A 21778-nucleotide genomic window follows, 5' to 3' on the forward strand; every position below is an offset into this window, starting at 1 on the left:
TCTTTAACAAAAGGTTTATATCATCAGAGATATTTCTTAAATGTTTTACAAACCTGGTTAGCTTAAGATACGCTTTTCACAAATAAAAGATGGCAACCACCAACTAACTTTTAGAGCAACATAACATTGTTACAAACGACATAAAACCATGTGTTTTGTAAAAAAAATAAAATAAATACAATCTCTCATGAAAAACAAAATATATACATAACAAAAATATATTTTTTGGGGGGTATAACACCCACAATATAGCGAAGTGATGAACATTAATTTGCTTGCTTTGGATTTTACTGAACAAGTAATTACTCCTATGCAAACACCAGCAGACCCTTGCTCTTCTCAGGTTTTAGACCTTGCTTATCAGCAATGAGCTCGTGGATTAATAAAAATGAAGGGAATTTTTTTTTTTACAAAACCACTCAAGTGTGTGTGTGTGTAACAGAGTGGTAGTTCTACTGATGAATCAGTGCATTAGAGAACGCCTCCTCCCCGGTCCTCCTCCGGGTTCTACTCAATGTAGTCAGAGCCTGCCATGGCCATGTAGGAGTCCAGATCAGCATCTAGGCGGGCCTTGCTCATGGACATGTAGTCGTCCAGCTGGTGGTCGAGCTCCTCTTTGGATGGGATTTTCTCAGGTCTGCCCATTCCTTGGCCCCGAAACCATCCCCGGCCCCTCTGGCTGAGATGCTCTCCTCTGCCTGAGTGGGTAAGACAAAACAGGAACAGAGAGGTCAAAATGGAAGAGAGGTCAGGTGTGTATGCACGGTTGAAGGAGCGTAAGAGTTCTTTCACCTCTTCCTCTCAGTCTACACTTAGAGCCACGGCTCACCAGGGCTCCAGAACGGTTTAGCTGGCTACCTTGCATGCCTTGAAGAAACTTCAGCTTGGTCTGTTTTACACCTGAAGCAGGAAGCATGTTAAAATAAGTGTAAAAAAAACATTTATAATTTTATTTAGGCAATACGGCCTGAGGGGCAGTGGAACAGCGCCTTTGGAAAGTATTCAGACCACTTTTTGGTTATTTACATCGAATCAATTATATATTAATTTACAAACAATACCCCATAATGAAAAATTAAAACACTTTAGAAATGTGTGCCAACATATTGAAAATTGAAAACTGAAATCTCACATGTGCAGAATTAATCAGAAGTGCCTTTGGCAGGGATCACAGCTCCCAAGTATTTTTGGGTAAGCCTCTAGCAGCTTTGAGCAGTGTCTTGCATTCTTCCATGCAGATCATCTCAAGTTCTGTCAGATTGGATGCAGAATGTCAGTGAACAGCGATCTTCAGGTTTCCCCTTAGATGTTCAATAGGTCCAGGCTTTGGCTGGGCTTCTCAAGGACATTCACAGACTGATGAGCAGTACCTTGTTTTTACCACATGTAGTCCTTGGCATTCAGGCCTAATAGTTTGATTTTATTAGACAAAAATCTCATTTTTCCTCATGCTCTCAATATTCCTTCTGATGGCATGTCATATTTACTCAGGAGTGGGTTAAATCTAGGTCAGATGGATGGAGTGCTTCAGAGATGGTTGTCCTTCTGGCAGATCCTCCTATCTTTCCAGAGAAACTCTTGATCTGTGCTACAGGCCAGCTTTAGGAAGTCTTGGTTGTTCCAAACATCTCCCACTTTTTTTCCTTTTTTTAAACCTTCCCCAGATCTATACCTCAACACAATTCTTGGAGATCTAGAGATGTCCTTGTACTTCATGGCTTGGTTTATAACCTGACTTGCACTGTGAAGTGTGTGACCTTATATAGACAGTTGTGTCTTTGTAAAACATAACACAATTCTGTTAGGTGATAGGGTCTCAGTCCAGATTAGAGAGAAAGGCCAGTGTCTGTTCCATACCACATTATTTACAGCCCGGGGTGCCATGTATTTGTTGGAAACCTGTCTTCACTCCGAAGTGGTCGAACCAAAGTACAAGTAGGAAATGTCTTATAATCACCTCCTGGTGTTGTGTGCCTTCATATTTCTCTTTCAGCTGCTGAAAGGAAAGATCCCAAAAAATAAAGCCTACGGTGGGACTTAAGACAAAGTCATCAGTAACCGGTCTGACAGTGGTAAAGTAGTTTTTCCATTGCCGCTTTGTCTGTCTAAGCCAGTTTTTATAATAGGGAAGATGCATGAAACTACTAAGAGTGTATAGAGAATGCACAGAACATGATTCACACAGGCAGAGAAGCTTATGGATCGTTAGCAAGAGAGAAAGTACATTAAGGTTGGAGAAAAGCCTGGTCCCAGTCATCAAAATATTAAGTGCAACCTAGTGCACCCACCTCTGAAGAAGCCCCGTTGGACGTTTCCTAGCGCCCCGAATCCTCCTCTGTTCATCCTTCGCACTCCCCATACAGCAAACCCCCGGCTTCTAGTGACCCCCCGTATCAGGCTTCCCATGGGCCGACCCAGCCTGTCCAGGACGTCACCCTTCCCCTGATGCAGCTGCAGGCTCTGTGGGACATCAAAACAGAGTTGAAGAGTGAATTCTACCCCCCGAGACAGCTCTCTTTCTGTTAGGATGAAGTTTCAAAGCGCAACGCAGGAATTATCTGAAAGTCTTAAGCAGGGTGGACGAAACAACCACAGGTTTTAATTAGCCAATTTCTCGGTTTATCACCATCTACTGTAACAAAACCCCACTGGATTTCAAACGAGTCCGAGCATGATAAATGATTAAGGCCCATGTTTACACTTAAAATAGGGTCAGACATGTATTGAGTTGACATTCGTATTGACAACACCAACCTGGGAGCAGTTAGGGTTTACTGCACCTTCAGGGAAAAATAGCATATTCTTTACATTCAGCTTGGAGATTCAATCTATTAACCTTTGGGTGACTGGTCAGATTTTCAAACCGCTAGGCCACCCGCCACTCCATTGTATAGCTGTAGCAGACGCTCTACCGCCTCTGTTGTAACCCAAGCCTCTTTCAAATCCCTTTTGCAGTGTTACCAGGCTCTATTGGCCTTATTTAAACGGTTACTGTCAAACTGAACGCAGGTCCCTCACCTTGAGCTGCAGGGCAGCCCGCACAGAGGCCCTGTTCTCCATCTGCCGGGCCAGTCTTCTGTTCGCAACACTGCTTGCTTCCTGCTGTAAGTTGACTTGCACATCCACTGGCTCCTGCTGCTTATTCTTCAAAATGGTTGTAAAGCTTGAAGAAGCAGGAGTTAAGAGATAAAATTTGGATAAAGGTGTAAAACCCATTCCAAGAAAAGGGGGGCGGCAAGGGTCTTTATAGTCACTCCTCCCTTGATCGCTTTTCAACAGATATTTTCAACTAAATTTTCTCCCCTCACAGTTTTCCAATTTGCAATTCTTATTGTTTTCTTCAAGTACATTTCACCAAGACACTCATATTTACCACACTGCTTGCTCGACCAGGGACAGTTTTAAAGGTAGACGTACGTGTTCCCTGGCCAAGAACCACAATTGAGCATTGCAGGCACCTGACCTACCAGGCGTTGCTAGGACACGACATTCCAGTGTCCATCCCGTCCTTACATTTGGCTACAATAACAGTTGTACTGAGAGACAGCAACTTAGACCAGTGGTTCCCAACACCGGTCCTCAATAGTTCCCCACAGCACACATTTTGTTTGTTGCCCTGGACAAGTGCATTCCAGTTCAACTCAATGAGAGGCAGATAATTAGTTGAACAGTTGAATCAGCTGTGCTTGGCTGAGGCTACAATGAAAATGCGTACTGTTGAGGGACCGGAGATGGGAACCAATGACAGACCACTGTGCCACTCTGGGCTGCCACCCTTGTTAACTGATGATTTAGGATTCAGTGACTTTAGAAACTCCCCTAACCTGGTTGTCTGAAGTCTGAAATAAAAAATAAATCCAGGAGACACCCCTTAATTTGACATCCCTGGAGAAGGGTGTCAAAGGATTGGTGAGAAGGTGAAGGAACATACCAGTTGGCATCCCAGTCAGTAACTTGGTGGGGCAATGTAACTGGGTACAGATATGAAATTGTTCTTACCCAGCTACTAACAGTGTGCAAGGATATGGCCTCAAGTCATAAAATATTCTGTAGCTAGTGGCATAGAAAGCAGATACATTTAGGCTTGGAAAAGGCCTTAGGATAATGAATTTAATTAAAAAAAGAGAGACTCAAAACAGAGTTGGGATCAATTCAATCTACATTTCAGTCAAATCAGGAAGTACAGAAAATATCGATATTTTTCCATGCTTTCTGATGTGGAACAACTGTGATTTCAAGTTTGGTTCACCTTTTCACTTGTAATCTAACTCAAGAGTAAAGCCACTAATTAGACGAACTGTAACCAGCAAGAGATTGTGTCGGAGGCCTCTCTTCAAACATCAGCACTGGTTTATGTGACTGTAGTCTCTTACCGTTCGTTGAGGGACGCCGTTGAGGTGCCTATCAGCACAATTTTCACTGATGTTGGGGAAGTCATTGCGTCAGTTTGCCGATACATTCCTGTAATAAAAAATAATCTATTTGTTGTTTGTCTACAGTACTGTGACAATTTGAAAACTATCAAATATAACACTTGTAAATTATTGTGACCTATGTACACGTGCTAATTAGCAAACCCTAGTTGTATTAACGACTTGTATGAAGTCGTTTGTTCGTTGACATAATTATTGCGGAGTTGTACTGTAACTCTTTTAATATGGCTGCAATTACATCTAACTAAACTAGCAAACTAATCTACTAACTAGGCCATTACTTATATTTGAGTACGCCGCAATACTCACCTCTAGAAACAAACACAGATTGGGGTGATGCTAGCTAAACGTCGATTACTCATATGCCTGCTTTCTGTGGAATGTAGTGATGGGTTGTTCGCGAATGAACGCCTGAATGGCTTTTTGTCGAACTTTAGGGACCGAATCTCAGTTGTGAAATAGATGTTATATTTAAATATTTATGGTGTATCCAAACAGCAATTGTGTCATTCTGATCGACGTAGATTATTTTTTTTCAGTGACAAAAGATAAAATACATACAAAATTATCATAATTAGGTCAGGTCAAAATATGTAATACTTTGAAAATGCATTTCACTATATAAAATAACGTTAGCCCACGTTTAGTAACATTTGAGATGTATAAATGCGTTCATGCTTCCTTTTCACTTAAGCATTTTAATCAAAGCTGATCTAAATACAGCTTGTGTGAACAGAGTCAAATTAGGCAGTTAATGCTAAGTGGCTGAAGAAAATAAGATTTTTAAATACTCAAACATGTCTTGGGCTGGAGTCCAGTTCCACTCTGTCATAACTCTAATCGGGGACTGATCTAGACCTGTGACACCAGGTGGGTGCAATTGATGATTAGGAAGAACAGAAAACCAGCTGTCTCCGTGTACTGTAACCCTTGAACTGCCTAGACAATTCTAACAAGACATTTCAAGGAGAAAAACAATGACAGCCACAAGAGGGCAGCACAATGTAATTTTTAACAGAGACTCCTCAAAATATATTTTCTGTTTTGTTCACAGAAATGTCACAGAAACGTCCTTTCTACCAATTAATGTAATGAGTAGTTTACATAGTAAGGGGGAAACTCATCTCATCAATACCCAAGGTGGAGCCCCCACAAGGTTGATGCTCAAAACCAATTTGTGCAAAAAAGCTCACCAGGTGGAGTTGTGAGGGTCTATACATGCCAAATAAGAATGAGTGGAGGATTAAGATGGTCATGAAGGGAATGGGGCTAACCAGGGAATTTAGACAGTAGGGTAAAACCCTGATGTGCCATTAGATTTTTGTGAATACAGAGAGTCTGGACACCTGTTTAACTTCATATCAAAAAGACAGCACCCTACCCAGGTTCATGTACCTTCCAGCTCTGGTGAATGGAAATTTAATCTTTTGACTTGAAGGAAGACTGTCCTCCAATTGCTGGCTCTTCAACACCACATCCAGCAGCATTTGTTCTCCTATTCGATGATCAACCAGGATCAATCCTGCCTAGTTTCAGTGGGACACAGGGTGCTACATACTACACAAGACAATGGTCATACCCAATGCATTCAATTGGATGCCCATTATTATTGTACAGTGTGCTCTACTACAAATCTGTTCTATCATGCATAGCTTGGAATCCCACTTGATGGGAAATGTTACCCTGAAACTATATTTTAGTATGTGGTCCATTAGGCTTTTAATAACATAATCCAAAAAAGAGTTGCATACCAGCACTTAAGGTTTTCAATATGTTAGTGCACTGTAAACATTTCGGGGGAAAAAGTCACATGTTGATGTTCTACGTTGTGCAACCATAATACTAAATGCATAAACATGTGACATTTTTCGTTGTGTTCAAAATAAAATTAAAAAAATGATATGGGGTATCCCTATAATACTGCAGTGATGGGTTTAACTGTGTGTTTTACTCAACTGCCCTCATAATTACACGTATTTGTCAGGTGAAATAATATTCACTCCACGAAACAAACAGTTGCAAACACGTTAAGACAAAAACGCTACCAAATAGGAAAGGAGTGGTTGAACACCTGAAAACTGACCAATAGAAAATATTTTTTGATAAAACAGTCCTTCCCAGGCAACCAACATTTTGTTTGGTGTAATGAATACATCCCAGCTACGTTTCTTAGACGTCAGAAATGAATGCGGCTGATGATGTGACCAACACTCTCACCCGGACCACGCCGCCGCAACTGTTTCTGGGAGGAGAAGAACGATTCGGACTGCAATGCAATCCCAGGAACGTTGCAATGCCTTGTTCCACTTATGAGGTTGGGGTAAAGGCAATGTTTGAGTGCCGTTGGTAATCACAACGGGGTAGGATAGGAATTAGGATTCTTCTACAACGCTAAGAAACTTTATCCAATGCAACGTTAGAAAAAATGACATTATTGATCACCCAGTCCAGCTAGTTACTACTAACTACAGATTTCGTCTTGATGTTTACTGGAGAGAGAGTGGTAAGTCCCGACCATCCTTCGTTGACTTGATAGTTTGTAATGCGTTAACTAGCTACAGTACACTACACATAGCTAGCTAGCTAGTTAGGCTAACTCAGCCCACGTTAACTAAGGACGGTCGTTCATAAAATTATTTGAGTAAATTGCTAATAAATCTGCTCCACAAGTTGAGGTTATATTGCGTAAAACATCATATGTCCAAGTAATTACTAGTTAATTAACGCTTAACTAGCGCGATACAATGCTGTAGTCGGTGAACGAACGGGACACCAGGCACTAGCGACCGTAGTAGACGCTGCTAGATAGTACAGGCCTATAGGCTATAAGCGGCTTCTTTTCTCATGATGGGTTCTCTACCGCTAGCTAGCGAACTATCATTATTTAGCTAACTGCTGTAGTTTGTCTACTAAATTCAACGGTATTTAGGTAAATATATTGGACATCACTGTTTCTGACTAATGGTTAACTAGCATTTTTTTTATCCACTGTAAGTTAGTTAGCTAACGTTTACTATCGTTTTCTACGTTTGGTACTGTAGCTTCCACAGCTAGCTAGCTTGTCATGACAACCAAAACACCTGACTTGGTCGCTTTTAGCATTTCTGTGTTAGTTCAAAAAACAACTACCCTACTATTTAGATACTTTCTTCTTGTGTTGCCCAATATGCTTGTATAAGCACCAGTACAAAATTAGCTAGCTTAAATGTATACAGATAACATCTAGTTATTTAGCTGTCGTTAGCTGCCTAAATAGTATGAATGGTGTGGCTGAGGGGAAGAGTCGTTTCCATTATATTAAAGCACCGTCCAGGGGTGTGTATGTAGGTTATTCGAAACAACCAATGTGGTGTTAAACGCTTATACTATAGGCAGTTGGTAGAATGTGCGAAAGGGCTACACATTTATGGGTCCTCTGGAATTCAGTGAGTTACCTTATAGCTACGGGTGAGTACTTAGATGAGATTGAATCGACCCTGTCTTAAATACCAGCTTTTGTACTAGACCAGTGGCTTTGTTGTTGGACAACAGGGAAGTAGTACACAATGTAAAAAAAATGCTCCAAGCTGAAGTTTTGAGATGGGCCTTATGCAGTTGTGTTCTATTGCTGTTGACTTTTGAATTTTCTCTCATGACTATTAGGAAGCTGGCACCATGGGCACAACATTAACATCCACCGTGTTGAAATAATCTGGACCCACAATACTGCGCTGACCCCGCCATGGCAGGCTTCAAGCGAGGGTATGATGGCAAGATCGCCGGGCTCTATGACCTGGACAAGACGCTGGGCCGGGGCCACTTCGCTGTGGTCAAATTGGCTCGCCACGTCTTTACCGGGGAGAAGGTGGCAGTCAAGGTCATTGATAAGACCAAGCTGGACACGGTTGCCACGGGTCACTTGTTCCAGGAGGTGCGCTGTATGAAGCTGGTGCAGCACCCCAACATTGTCCGGCTTTATGAGGTGATCGACACGCAGACCAAGCTCTACCTGATTCTGGAGCTGGGGGATGGAGGGGACATGTTTGATTACATCATGAAGCATGAGGAGGGCCTCAGCGAGGAGCTGGCCAAGAAGTATTTTGCTCAGATCGTCCATGCAATCTCCTACTGCCACCGACTGCATGTAGTACATCGCGACCTCAAGCCGGAGAATGTGGTGTTCTTTGAGAAGCAGGGCGTGGTGAAGCTCACTGACTTTGGCTTTAGCAACAAGTTCCAGCCAGGGAAAAAACTCACCACCAGCTGTGGGTCGCTGGCTTACTCTGCCCCAGAGATTCTGTTGGGAGATGAGTATGACGCTCCTGCAGTAGGTAAGCAAGTTTGTAAGCCTGGTAATATTAGATGGATGCCGTTTGATGTTGTCTGCCATGTATTGCCTACTCGAGTCACAGGATTTGTGTACTAGAATATATTTCCTGAAATGTATCAAAGAATACTCAAGGAAATGTCATTTTTTTGGTTATATACAGGGGGTTATAGAAAGTCACCACCCCCTTTCAAAATGTTCACCTTTTGTTGCCTTACAGTATGAAATGAAAACTCATAAAATCTGACTTTCTGGCTTTAATTTCACACAGTAACACACGATATCCAAGTGATTATTTTTTTTCTAAAATTTGTTAAAACCAAATTAGTAAAATACCCTATTCGGATAAGTGAACACCTGGATTTACTACTTGTAATTTAACTCATAGTGGTAATTTTGGACTAACTTTGGACACCTAGACTGTGCAATATTCCTTGCAGAATTGTTCAGGCTCAGTCATATTGCATGGGGACCGCTTATGGACTGCATTCTTCAAGTCATTCCACAGATTCTTGATTGGATTTTACGTTATATTATGTTTATAATATTCAATTCTTCTACCCATTTTGTTCCCATTCCACCCTCTTTAAAATTGCTGCTAGTTTACATTATGTATATTTTTGATTTATATACAGTATTCCTTAATTCTTCCTGCGTAGTGCCATGTCACGAGAATTTCATAGTTCAGAATGAAACTGTTATTCGGTGCGTTTGATAAATAAAATTACTTCGACTAGGCCACTCAAGGACATTTACCTTCTTGTCCTTCAGCCACTGTAAGGTTGCTTTGGCGGTGTGCTTTGGGTCATTGTCATGTTGAAACATGAACCATTTTCAATTTCCTGGCTGGGGGCTGCAGGTTCTCTTCAAGAATCTGTCGGTATTTTACGGTGTCCGTTTTCCCTTCTATCCTGACAAACGTCCGCTTTATGTTATGTACTTTATGTTAGGCATGGTGTTCTTAGGGTGGAAAGATGTTGGGTTTTCAACCTATCATTTTGTGTTTAGGCCAAAAAGTTCTGTTTTGGTCTCATCGGACCACATCACAATCTGCCACGTGGCCTCAGAATCTACAATGAACTTTTTGTCAAAACTCAACCAAGACTTGATATTGAGTTTTTTGTTTCTTGCCACCTTACCTTGGAGGCCAGATTTGTGGAGCGCTTGGGGTATTGTGGTCAAATGCACACATTGACCAGTCTTGGCCATGAAGGGCTGAAGCTCCTTTCAGGAGACAATTTGACATCCCTGGAGAAGGGTGTCAAAGGATTGGTGAGAAGGTGAAGGAACATACCAGTTGGCATGCCAGTCAGTAGCTTGGTGGGGCAATGTAACTGGGTATTGACATGAAATGGTCCCTACCCAGCTCCTTGCCATTGGCTTCTTGATAGCCTCTCTGAACAGGCTCTTCCTTGCCCGGTCGTCCAGTTTGGAGGGACGGCCTGATCTATGCAAGATCTGGGTTGTGACATATGCCATATTTCTTAATCATGGTCATAACTGTGCTCCAAGGGATGGATAAAGTTTTTGAAATCTTTCTATATCCGTCCCCTGTATGTGACCTATCCACAACTGTATCTCACAGTACCTTTCCGCCCATTATGGTTTCTTTCCCTTGATTTGCGCTACTTAGCAGTACTCTATGCCCAACTGCCCAACTAATCAAAGTCACTACAATTGATCACAGATGGAAGCCTATTAGCTTGATTTGGAAGTTGTTTGATTATACTTCAGGGAGTTTGCACTTATCCTAATAGGATATTTTACTTTTTCAGTTGGAATTTCCAGAAGGTTTTTGGGGCTTTCTTTTCACTTGGATTTTGTGGGTTGCTGTGTGTAAATAAAGCTGGAAAAAGTCTAATTTTATGTGTTCAATTCAGGCTGTAAGGCAACAAATGTGAACTTTCTGAAAGAGTGGTGACTTTCTACACCCACTGGAAACATGCAAAATTGTCCCTCTGAGGTGGTGCATGCTACTTTGTCGTGGGAAGTTTCTGCACCGAGCATTGCACTGTGAAGAGCAATGTATTGCATAGCCTACTTACAACATTGATGAGAGCAAATTGCTACATTGTTAGGAATAGGGGCAGACCAACTGCTTCATAATTTCTTTTTCTTTTCATGCCATTTGTTTTATTTCACGGGAAAGATAGGAAGAAGGCATCCTAGAATAGCAATGGTCTGGATTCTAACCTCGTACACATTTTCTGGAGGCAGCGACCAAGACTGCTAGACGACACCAGGCCATGGTGAACAGCTTCAGTCTAATCATTTCAGATCTTCCCAAGTTTTGGTGCTGCTGATGTTGCTGTAACATTATGTAATGCAACACAAATGTGACAATGGACATGTTTTTTTTATATGCTGCTCCTAAAAAGTCCAGTGAGCTGATGAGGAATATACCATTTGTATTTTTTACATTAAACTCTTTGCCGATATATTTTCAGTAGTTTCTGCATTGTTGGTAAAAAAAAAAGATTGAGAAGACAGATCCAAAGACTGAGTAACGTGACTAAATAGTCAGTATGAAATCTGATGTTGTGATTGGAGCGATCCCAGGGCGTCAACTCATATGTCGCTGACCAATGATGACCAATCATGTTTCCTGTCTGAACTGGTTATACTAATTCATGGAAAGGGTAAAACGTTTGAGCTTTAATCATAAACGGTAATGCAAACCTAAAAATGATGTCAAACAACCTCCTGATGAAACGACTGAGAATTCCTAGAGCAATTTCAGATGCCAAAAATATTTTTAGGCTAAGCTGGCGTGCAGTCTTCCATGACACAACGAAATTGCAATTTCAAGACCAGCCTAGACTTGCATACGTACTGACTGTTCACAACAAGAGGTTGTGCTCTGCTGTAATACACAAGGTCAGTTCTACTGGTGTTGGTGTCCAGAGTGTTTTATGGGACCTAATTTACTGGCTCATTGATTTCCTATGTGAACTGACTTGACAGCACGTTACACAGTGACCGCACTGACTTGCTTGACAAGTCTGCCCTCTGACAAAACCAACCATTTACATATTAAATCATTTTTCACAGAGATATAATTTGACTCAGATGTTGCTATTCACAGCGTTTAAAAAAGAAGTCCTGTGCATGAGAATGGTTTCGATAATGTTTGGATCAGCTATATTGCTTCCCCTTTGATGGGTATGCATTAAAGACTTGTAGGGTGTAACTGCAACTTGAGGAAACTGTGGGTACTCTTTTTCTCTCTCTCACACACACCCACACACACACAGTTCTTTAATGTTGGTGCTTCTTTGTGAAGCATGACAGAGCATTATATAGTACTAGGTAGGTCTGCGGCTGGGTGTTTTTTGTTTGTAATAGTCTCTTGGTTCTGTGTCAGGAAGGTCCCCGGAGAGGAGAATAGGCTGGCTGTTGTTAATTGCGGCCCAGTTACAGTCGCCAGCTCTAGACAGAACAGTTAATCCATCCTTTGTTAACACTGCACTACTGCAGTGCTGAGGCCCTGATTAAACATTTCCCTATCGACATTGTAGGGTTGATTAAAATACATGGCTACATGATAGTCATTGAAAGGCCCTCGCGCACAATTCTACGTATTATATATATTTTTGGCTTAACCCTGCCAAATCAATATTCCATCCTGCAGCCTCTCAGTCCAGAGCTGTGTCTCTGGCTGCCTCGCTCCCTCTAATACATTAATCTGCCCTCAGTGAATGGCTACAGCAGCACTACAGGGCTGATTGACTGGTGGCATGGGATGAACCCTCCAGAGGGTAAGTAGGCGTGAGAATAGCTCACCTATGACCCGCCACGCTCCTCAACAGTCTCTTGACTTGGGTACAGTTAGGTGTTTCATGACTCACTTCTGAAAGCAATTATTCCAGTTATCGGTGATGGCACATCAGGAAGTCTTCTGCCGATTTAATACGGGTGTGGTTAGTTAAATATATAACCAAGCATAGTGAACCAACAACCCTCGTAATTCCACCCCCCTAACAGCCCTTTGTTGTTAGAATTATTTTAATGGAACCCAATACGTTTGAGCGCTCACTCACAAGACTGATTTTGAATGGGGCTAAACAGTTTATTTTTAATACAACTTAACGGGCTATTTATACACTGCTCAAAAAAATTAAGGGAACACAAAAATTCACACATCGGGTCTTGATGAACAAAATAAATTAACTATCAACATCTTATACTGTACATTTTATAATTAGTTGAACGAATTTATGTGACAATGGTCATTGGAAACCAAAATCACCAACCAATTGAGGGCTGGATTCAAACTCTCATTGAAATATGAAAGTCAAAAATTGAAATCATAGGCAGTTCCAACTTGAATTTTATCACAGCAACTCATAATGTGACTCAGTAGTATGTATGGCTCTCGTGTGACTGTATGCACTCTCGATAATGTCTGAGCATGCTCCTGATGAGATGGCAAATGGTGTCCTGTGGGATCTCCTTCCAGACCTGGATCAGGGCATCTGTGAGCTCCTGGACAGTCTGTGGTGCTACTTTGAGGCGTCGGATGCACCAATACACAACGTCCAAGAGGTTCTCAATTGGATTCAGGTCTGGGGAAGGTGAGGGCCAGTCAATGGCATCAGTGCCTTCGTCATCCAGAAACTGCCCACACACTCTGGCCACGAGGCCGGGCATTGTCCAGCACCAGGAGGAACCCAGGGCCCGCTGCACCAGTGTAAGGTCTGAGGAATTCATCCCAGTACCTAACAGCAGTCACGGTATCGACTCTTTCACATCTGTCACATGCTCAGTGTGAACCTGCTCTCATCTGTGAACAGGGGGTCAAATGGTGGACCTGCCAATTCTGGTGTTCTCTGGTGAATGCCAATCGAGCTGCATGGTGCTGGGCGCACAGGTCCCACCGGAGGACATTGGGCCCCCATGCCACCCTCAGACCCTAGAGACTGTTTCTGACAGTTTGGTCGGAAACTTGCACACCAGTAGCACGCTTGAGGTCATTTTGTAGGGTTCTGGCAGTGCTCCCTTTTACGGCTCAGTCCAGCTCTCCTCATGTCTCCTGGTATCTCCTCCATGCTCTTGAGACTGTTCAGGGAGACACCGCAAACCTTCGCGACGGCATGTATGGATGTGCCCTCCTATTGGAGCTGGTCAAGGACACTAGCAAAATGCAGGAGATGTTGATTCACAACATAACTGTCCAGTTATGCTACCTAACTGGACAGATTGATATCCCTGAAGTATAAATTACTTGGTGTTATACTGTCATGATTACGTGTTCCCTCAGTTTTTTTGGTCAGTGTAGTTGAGTTACACTACTTAGCTAAAATATCTTGTCTGTGAGTTTAGTTAGAACCAAATAGTTATGCATGCCTTGACTTCCTGACCTGAAAGCGCTTGTTTCATTTACCATGGTTTGGCCTGAACGTAGCTCTTGAAATTATTAGATTAAAATATCTGTACCAGAACAATAACAGGCTCCATGATTTCATTGATCCTTACTATGTCTAGGGATCTTCAAAAATAAGCAATGACGATGTTTTATATTATGGGGAATACTTTAGGATTGCCTGTGTGCACTGCCATCTGAAGTGATGGTGCAGAAATGCCATTCTTTCCATGCAGGTAGGCCTTTCTGCTTGTTATGCACTTTAGATAAGTGAAGAGTTATCCCTAGTTACTTATTAGTAGCTTATCCCATTTGGCAGAAAGAAATTGTAGGTCTGAGATGCGTATCTTGCATTATGGAAATTATTGCCTATTGTGGCCTGTGGTAGTGTTTTGACAGGCTGTGTATGAACAACAGCTGTGTTCCTCCAGTTCGGTTTAGTAGTGTATATAGGAAGCCCTGGAGCAGTTTAGGATGAGACAATAACTGATCTTCGGGAGTGTCAGGGATTTCTTATTGAGCCTATCTGTTACCACTACTACAAGCTCATACAACTGACCAGCCACTTCTCTATGAGCTCATAGCATGTCATTTTCAGTTCTGTACTGTAGGGATGCAACTAACAGCTTTCATCAAAGTTCATCTGTTGACTAATGCTTTGATTAATGAAGTATGAAAGATATGCATTCAAACATTACCCACCAAAAAAGGTTGCACAATGCTTTATTCCAAAGAGCTTGAAAGAGCGGTTATATTTATGGTTTTAAAATGTATCTATAACTCCACCCTTTGCTTAAACATTGTAAAACATCCCTGGGAATATTATTGCTGGCATCTTTAACTGAAGTACCATGACAACATTACTGTTAAAATAAATGGATTGACTGGGAATTTTAAGTTGCGAAGAAATTTGCGAACTCTGGCACTCAACGCATGATCCATCAGTGATGTCTCGTAGGGCTGCAAAATTTCTATAAAGCATAAAACATTGAATCAAAAAAGACAGTTTGACAGATATTGCAGTTATGATTTGTGATTTTCAAACAATAGAGGTCATAGCTCACGTAATGTGATATTACACTGGTTGAAACACAAGTTCAACGTAAGTGCTTTTGAAACAATTACCACTTACAGATTCAAAGGTGCTGCCTGTGTCAAAACGTGTATTAATTCAGGGCAGTGGCGTTTGCTGCATTTGCTATGTTTGTACCATTGCCATAGCTAGTTAGGGAACGTTTCTCAACCTTTGAGGGATATTTTCTCCCATATTAAGTGAGCAATCACCACTGCAACTCATCTGCCGGACTAGGTTGCAATGCTTGGGATGTTGCAAGAGTTGCCACGCGGTGTCAGGAACAGAAGTGGATCTACCCCTGAAGATGCTTATGTGTAGCTTTCAAATATATGGTTATGAGATTGCAATAATCACACTGACAGTACATTTAATGGAAAAGTAAATTGTACTGAGTTGCATTGTACACAAGTCTACTAGTGTAGCCAGAGTCTCTCGATCTCTCATAAGACTAACTACATGGTAATGAAATTGGTTGCCAACTATTTTTCATTATTGAGGTTATTGATTAGCTGCTGCAGCCCTACTGGACTGTGTTCTGTCTGTGTTTCCTATGGGGAAATGTGAAGCTGCTATTAGTGTAGTCTAATGTACATGAAATGCTATCTAAACATAATTTACTTCTATGTAAATAACCCATTACATGTTGGTGAAACGATTTTGTTTGCATGGTGGACCATACATACTCTCAGGTGTTATAAGCTATGGGTGGTACAGAATTCCAATCATAAAAATACACCAAAATTACTGAATACTTGGTTTACTTTCCAGGTATTTCTGGTATTGTCACCCCTCTGAGCCTGGGTCCTCTCTAGGTTTCTTCCTAAAATTCGACCTTCTTAGGGAGTTTTTCCTAGCCACTGAAATTCAACACTACTGTTGTTTGCTCCTTGGGGTTTAAGGCTGGGTGTCTCTGTAAAGCACTTTGTGACAACTGCTGTTGTAAAAAGGGCTTTATAAATAAATTTGATTGATTGATATTGTGGGATTTATAGTATATTACTTTCCATTGTTAGTTGTTTTTGATATAGACTAGAATTATATGATCAGGACTATCAGATAATATTCATCCTTTTAAAATTTGTCTTTTTCTCAAGGTTAAAAGCTTATTTCCATTTTTATTGCAACATTTGAATTACTGCAATGACGTTTATCCATCAAATGATTAATTTCATAAAAAATAAAAATCCATACACTTTAAGAAGAGGGTGGCAACTTCATCTGCATGTAATTATTTGGTTTGTGACACCAGTAAACTGTGCTAATGTTGGGACTTTAGCATACATTGGACTGCCTGGAGACCCTTTTTCCGCTACAGCCATCTCTGATTTGAACTTTGTGAATCTCTATAGGCCATGTTGAATTTCATTGTGACCTTGGCTTCCACTCTTCCGGTCGGTTCTGTCTTTCCTCTGAAATCCCGTAGTTAAGGTGGCAGCATCTCGGATTGCGTACTGATCCCTGCAGAGGTTATGCTTGGCACTGAGGTTGTGTAGCTATAGGGTCTCATGCTTTAACCAAGTTGATTCAGTCACCAACTTTCAAATTATATGCAACTGCTAATTTGCTATACCTCAATCTGCAGTTTCTGAACATGCATGTTCTGGATTCTTGGGCTGCTGAGGTGTTGGTCTCAGTAGAGAGGATTTTTTTGTTAGTTGATAGTTCATTTTGAAATTCATCTCAAACCCATCGCTCAGGGCACTAGGAGCTGTTTGGTGCGCCAGCAAAATGCTGTTGTCACAGTTACTCCCTTTGTCGGGAGGAGGTGTGAGTGAGGAGACTCACACGTAGCCACATGCTCCGTTACAAAACCAAATGGAGTTCTGACTTTGACAACAGCATAAGAATGATTCATTTTTCCAATTTGTCAGATTTGGAGAGAAATCTTTGATCCAGCAAAATGAGTATAGCCCAACCCTGTGTGTTGTGTATCCTCTTTGCTCTGACCTCATGGAGATACTGTGTGAAGTCCTGACTTATGTGAGTGTCTCAGGTTTAATGGTATTTGTCACCTCCTGAAACCTTGAAGGAAACCTTTCTCTCTGAGAGCCTGAGCAGCAACCACACTACTTTCAGTTGGGGGCGATGCCAAAATGGCAGGTTGTCTAGTGCGTGCACTCACTATGTGGTTATAAGGCATTCAACTGACTTCTAAAGCTTCTGTTGGTCATATTGAGCAATTCTAGACCTGCACCCATGACTCAGTAAGGTGTATGTACACACGTGAATTTGGTTTGTGTGCACACTTGCACGGTGGTTATGCCCTGATCAATAAGCCTGCTAGCAGAATTGGCAGAGAATTCTTAAATTAGTCAGTTGCTATTGAGAGTAGATGATGCCTTTGGCAGATGCTAATTGGGATAATAATCTTAATTAGCTGATCTATCTTTCTAATGGCAGATTGAAAGGAGTCTCTGACGCTGAAGTCATGATTCTGTTTTAGCTCCAGTGCTCATTTAAAGGGCCTGTAAACTTGACTGATTTCTCTGCCTCTTTAAACTGTTCAGCCTATGCTAAAAACACTTGATGTCGCACAAACAATTGCACATGGCACCTGTCAATCTTTTTTTGCCCCAGATGTTACCAACAGCAATGAATCCACATCCAAAATGGGGCACAATGTGATGTAGCTCTGATCTGGGGAAAAGGCTATTCAAAATTATACTGAACTAGCCTTTTAAGATCAGTACAAACTACTTACATGTACAATTTGGCTCTGACCAGTGGATCATTTTGTCAAGGTAGTTAGACAGAGATGCTGCAGCTAAAACAACTTGGGTCAATCTGGCTAATCCAATGGCTACCTGGTGGAAATCTGTCTGAAGGGGAATGGTTGCTGCACACCGGACTCTTGCCAAGGCTCTCTACAAATGTAATTAATTTCCGCCTGACAGGTTTTGATACCGCAAAGACATATAAAAAAATCCAGGATAATTCCCTGAAGTCCTTAGAGCTAACAGGCCCTCTAGGTTTTCCGATCACACAGAATGTTGAAGGGGGAAGGTTATATAAATATATAATGGTTATTAGTTTAAGAAGGAAATATGAATTTTAATGAGGGTGTATGTGTTTGTCGTTTATTTTCAGTATCAGATGGTGTGATTGTTCCCAGCTTCTCTCTCCCTCCAGCAGGCACCTCCACCCCTTCACTTGACAGCTCAGGTTCACATTGCCTGCCCTGCCTCAGTGACTGTGATACGTCTGCTATTAATACATTGTGGGAATATTTTGAAAAGTTCAGTCTCAAGCCTACTACTAAGGACTCTGTCTTGGCTGTACTGTAGCACAGGGGACAGAAGCTAGGTTTGGCCTCAGTCCAAATTTGTTCTTAACTAGTGCTCTGCCTAGCCAGGATATAAATAACTCTGCAATGAATTGCCTGAACTACAAATTAATATAACAGATTAGTAAATAATAAATTCAATGACAGGAAGTCATTTTATTTTATCTGCTTACACTACTACACACAGTTAATCTTGAGGGGCTTATGTGGGTTTCATCCACTGATGCCATCTTCCATAGAAGCAGACTGACGGACAGTGGTTGCAAACTGCCTCTGCAGTGCTTCCTCCTTCATCGTCAGTATCCCACCAAATTTGACCAGGGGCCATAGTGCTCAGCTCATTTCTTATGTTAAATAATTTGCCTCCTCTGTATTACTCCTTGTACAATCAGTTTCACACTGGTTGAATTCTTCTTCAGTTAAGGAATTAGGGAAAATCTCATGAATGCAAACATGAAAGAGCTGGCAATCAGAGCAATGCCAAGTCAGGCAGGCTGTTTTGGAAAGTGACGGTAGGTCAGGGCTGTTGTTCGTGTGGTTGTTAATGAGAGGAGATCCAAATGGGTGAAGCACATACACATGTAAGCGGGTGGCCTGATTCCTTGTGAATGGAGCTGTTTATAACAAAGTTTGGCATTGGTGGGAATGATTTACTAAAAGTCCCTCATGTAATGTCCAAATAAGGAGTTTACCCCACCAAACCTCTGTTTTCCTTACCCACCTTTCCAGATTTTTTCCCCTCTTGCTGGCAAGTGACAAGGTTAAGGTCAAATGGACAACATGTTCCAAATGAAAAATGAACTCAGAGATATTATGACAGGATCCCCATTGTAAAAATTAGAATAAAATAACTTAATATTGGCCTACAAACTTTCTAGTGAGAGCATTGCATTGTATGTTTTTTTAGATGACTGGAATCTCACTCATTTTTCTACACATTTCACTTGTTACATTTCACATGCTAACTTTTCACTAAGAAATGCAGAAAAATATTAGACCACAATTGTCCAAAAACATAGTTTTTGCTTTTTTATGATGTGGTATTATGCGTAGCCTGAGGACAAAACATTATTCAAATAGTTTTAAATGCTGTCTATAACCCAACAACATCTGGAGAATGTGAAGTGGTCTGAATACTTTGCGAGGGCACTAGGCCTATACAGCTCTGGAAAGAATTAAGAGACCACTGCAAAATTATCCGTTTCTTTGGTTTTGCTATTCATAGGAATGTGTTTGAGTAAAATTAACTGTTTTATTCTATAAACTACTGACAACATTACTCCCAAATTCCACATTTTTGCTTAGAAAATAACAACTGGTCAGAATAACCAAAACAAGGATGCATTGTTTTCAGACTTCAAATAATGTAAAGAAAACATTCATATTCATTTTTTAACAACAAAATACTAATGTTTTAACTTAGGAACAGTTCATAAATCAATATTTGGTGGAATAACCCACATCTTTCATGCGTCTTGGCATGCTCTCCACTGGTCTGTCACATTGCTGTTGGGTGACTTTATTCCACTCTTGGCACAGAAATTCAAGTAGCTCGGCTATGTTTGATGATGGATGGTCACAAGCCATCTTCTTGATCAAATTCCAGAGGTTTTCAAAGGGGTTCAGGTCTGGAGATTGGGCTGGCCGTGACAGGGTCTTGATCTGGTGGTCCTACATCCACGTCTTGATTGACCTGGCTGTGTGGCATGGAGCATTGTCCTGCCGGAAAAATCAATTCTCAGAGTTGGGGAACATTGTCAGAGAAGAAGGAAGCCGGTGTTCTTCCAGGATAAACTTGTACTTGGCTTTATTCATGCTTCCTTCACAAAGAAAAATCTGCCAGATTCCAACCTTGCTGAAACATCCCCAGATCATCGCCGATCCTCCACCAGGATGCGAGACACTGTGGCTTGTAGGCCTCTCCAGGTCTCCATCTAACCATTAGACAACCATGTGTTGGGCAAAGCTGAAAATTGGACTTGTCAGAGAAGATTACCGTACTCCATTCCTCTACCGTCCTATCCTTATGGTCTTTTGCAATCTTCAGCCTGGCTCTTCTTTGCTTCTCAATGATGAAGGGCTTTTTTCTAGCTTTGCACGACTTCAGCCCTGCTCCTAGGAGCCTGTTTCAAACCGTCCTTGAAGTATCTTTGAAGTATTTCTTGCACTGTTTTTGCCATCCAGCTGGTCCTATTGCCATCCAGCTGGTCCTATTGCAAGAGGGTAGTGATGACCACAGCAGTGGTTTTTATACTTTTTCTCATTAAATTAGATTTGGTTCAGGTAATCACCTAATCAGAACCTCATTATGTAAAATGAGGTGTGCCTGTGTTGGAATTTAACAGACCCTGGAATGGAATGGCTGCCATACATGTAGTGATGCTGATTTAAGAATAATTAGGAGTGGTCTCTTTTCCCAGAGCTGTATATTGTCACATTTGCGCTATTTTACAGTGTATATCATAGGAATGTATTCTTTTGGGAGAATTACCCTTTAATCTTATCTTTTTCAGGGTACCAGACATTATTGTGCTGTGGCTACTCGTTGTCATATACCAAACAAACCGATCCAAAAAATAAATAAAAAATCATCCTGTTAATTGGTCTGTTCCATTCAGTACAGTGTGGAACCTTGACTGACGTGTCTGTAGTTGTCCTTCAGCGACTCTGCATCTTCATCATTGACCACTGCTTCTCATTGCGTTGCTGCTGTATGGGAAATTATTTTGAGTGCCTCCCACTAGTGCTGTTGCAAAAAAGCCTGATCATGATTATTTGAGCCAGATTGCAATTGTTTTGTGGCAACAATCTTTTGCACAATATTTAGATACAAAAAATAATTTTTCCAATCTGAATGAGATATTTACGCCAATATTAGACACGTCTCAACAAATACCACGCAAATTATGTCTGGTTCAATAAGTTAGGATGTCTAGCCCAAAGGTTGCAGCAGAACACTTTACAGATCTGTGGAAAGTTACAAGCCCAGTAATTTCAGTATGTTCAAACCCTGTTTAGAATAGTTTTTCAATGCAATTTTCACAGCATTATTAGTTTATAGACAAATGCGTTTCAGTCGCTTATTTGTTGCATCAACTCTGATCGACAAAAGAAAATACTCACAATCGTGGGTAAAATATTTTTACTAATATTGTAAGTCAAAGTTTAATTCTATCCATATTTTCAAATTAAATGATGCACTTTAAAATGTCTGGATACAAATAGAAATCATGGATTTGGTGGTAGTTCCAAAGCTGAACACAACTGCGCTACTCTGGGCGCATTTTGGTTTTAAGCCAAATAAAGCAATTATTTGTTG

At 41.2% G+C, this 21778-nt stretch overlaps 2 protein-coding genes across 4 annotated transcripts in view; one reads left to right on the top strand and one right to left on the bottom strand.

Moving 5' to 3' along the window:
- Positions 1-5316, bottom strand: LOC105018878 (chromatin target of PRMT1 protein). 3 transcript variants are annotated; one of them, XM_010884666.4, is made up of 6 exons: positions 5225-5316; positions 4374-4461; positions 3019-3163; positions 2289-2460; positions 793-900; positions 1-698 (listed from the first exon to the last, which is right to left on the bottom strand). In XM_010884666.4, exons 2-6 carry the CDS (start codon positions 4457-4459, stop codon positions 508-510), a joined length of 702 nt encoding a protein of 233 aa, XP_010882968.1. In that variant the 5' UTR covers positions 4460-4461; positions 5225-5316; the 3' UTR covers positions 1-507. The 3 variants fall into 3 exon arrangements, with proteins under 3 accessions (XP_010882968.1, XP_010882967.1, XP_034144697.1); XM_010884665.4 differs by lacking the exon at positions 5225-5316 and adding an exon at positions 4743-5142; XM_034288806.1 differs by lacking the exons at positions 793-900; positions 5225-5316 and adding an exon at positions 4743-5152.
- Positions 5317-6570: 1254 nt separating this feature from the next.
- Positions 6571-21778, top strand: part of snrka (SNF related kinase a) — a 47254-nt gene continuing 32046 nt past the window's right edge. Inside the window, exons 1-2 of the mRNA XM_029115745.2 lie at positions 6571-6936; positions 8076-8743. Coding sequence (XP_028971578.1) covers positions 8155-8743 — 589 coding nt within the window. The 5' untranslated portion in view covers positions 6571-6936; positions 8076-8154. The remainder of the gene's footprint in view (positions 6937-8075; positions 8744-21778) is intronic.

Source organism: Esox lucius, chromosome 20 (genome assembly GCF_011004845.1).
Source record: "Esox lucius isolate fEsoLuc1 chromosome 20, fEsoLuc1.pri, whole genome shotgun sequence".
NCBI classification, from domain to species: Eukaryota; Metazoa; Chordata; class Actinopteri; order Esociformes; family Esocidae; genus Esox; species Esox lucius.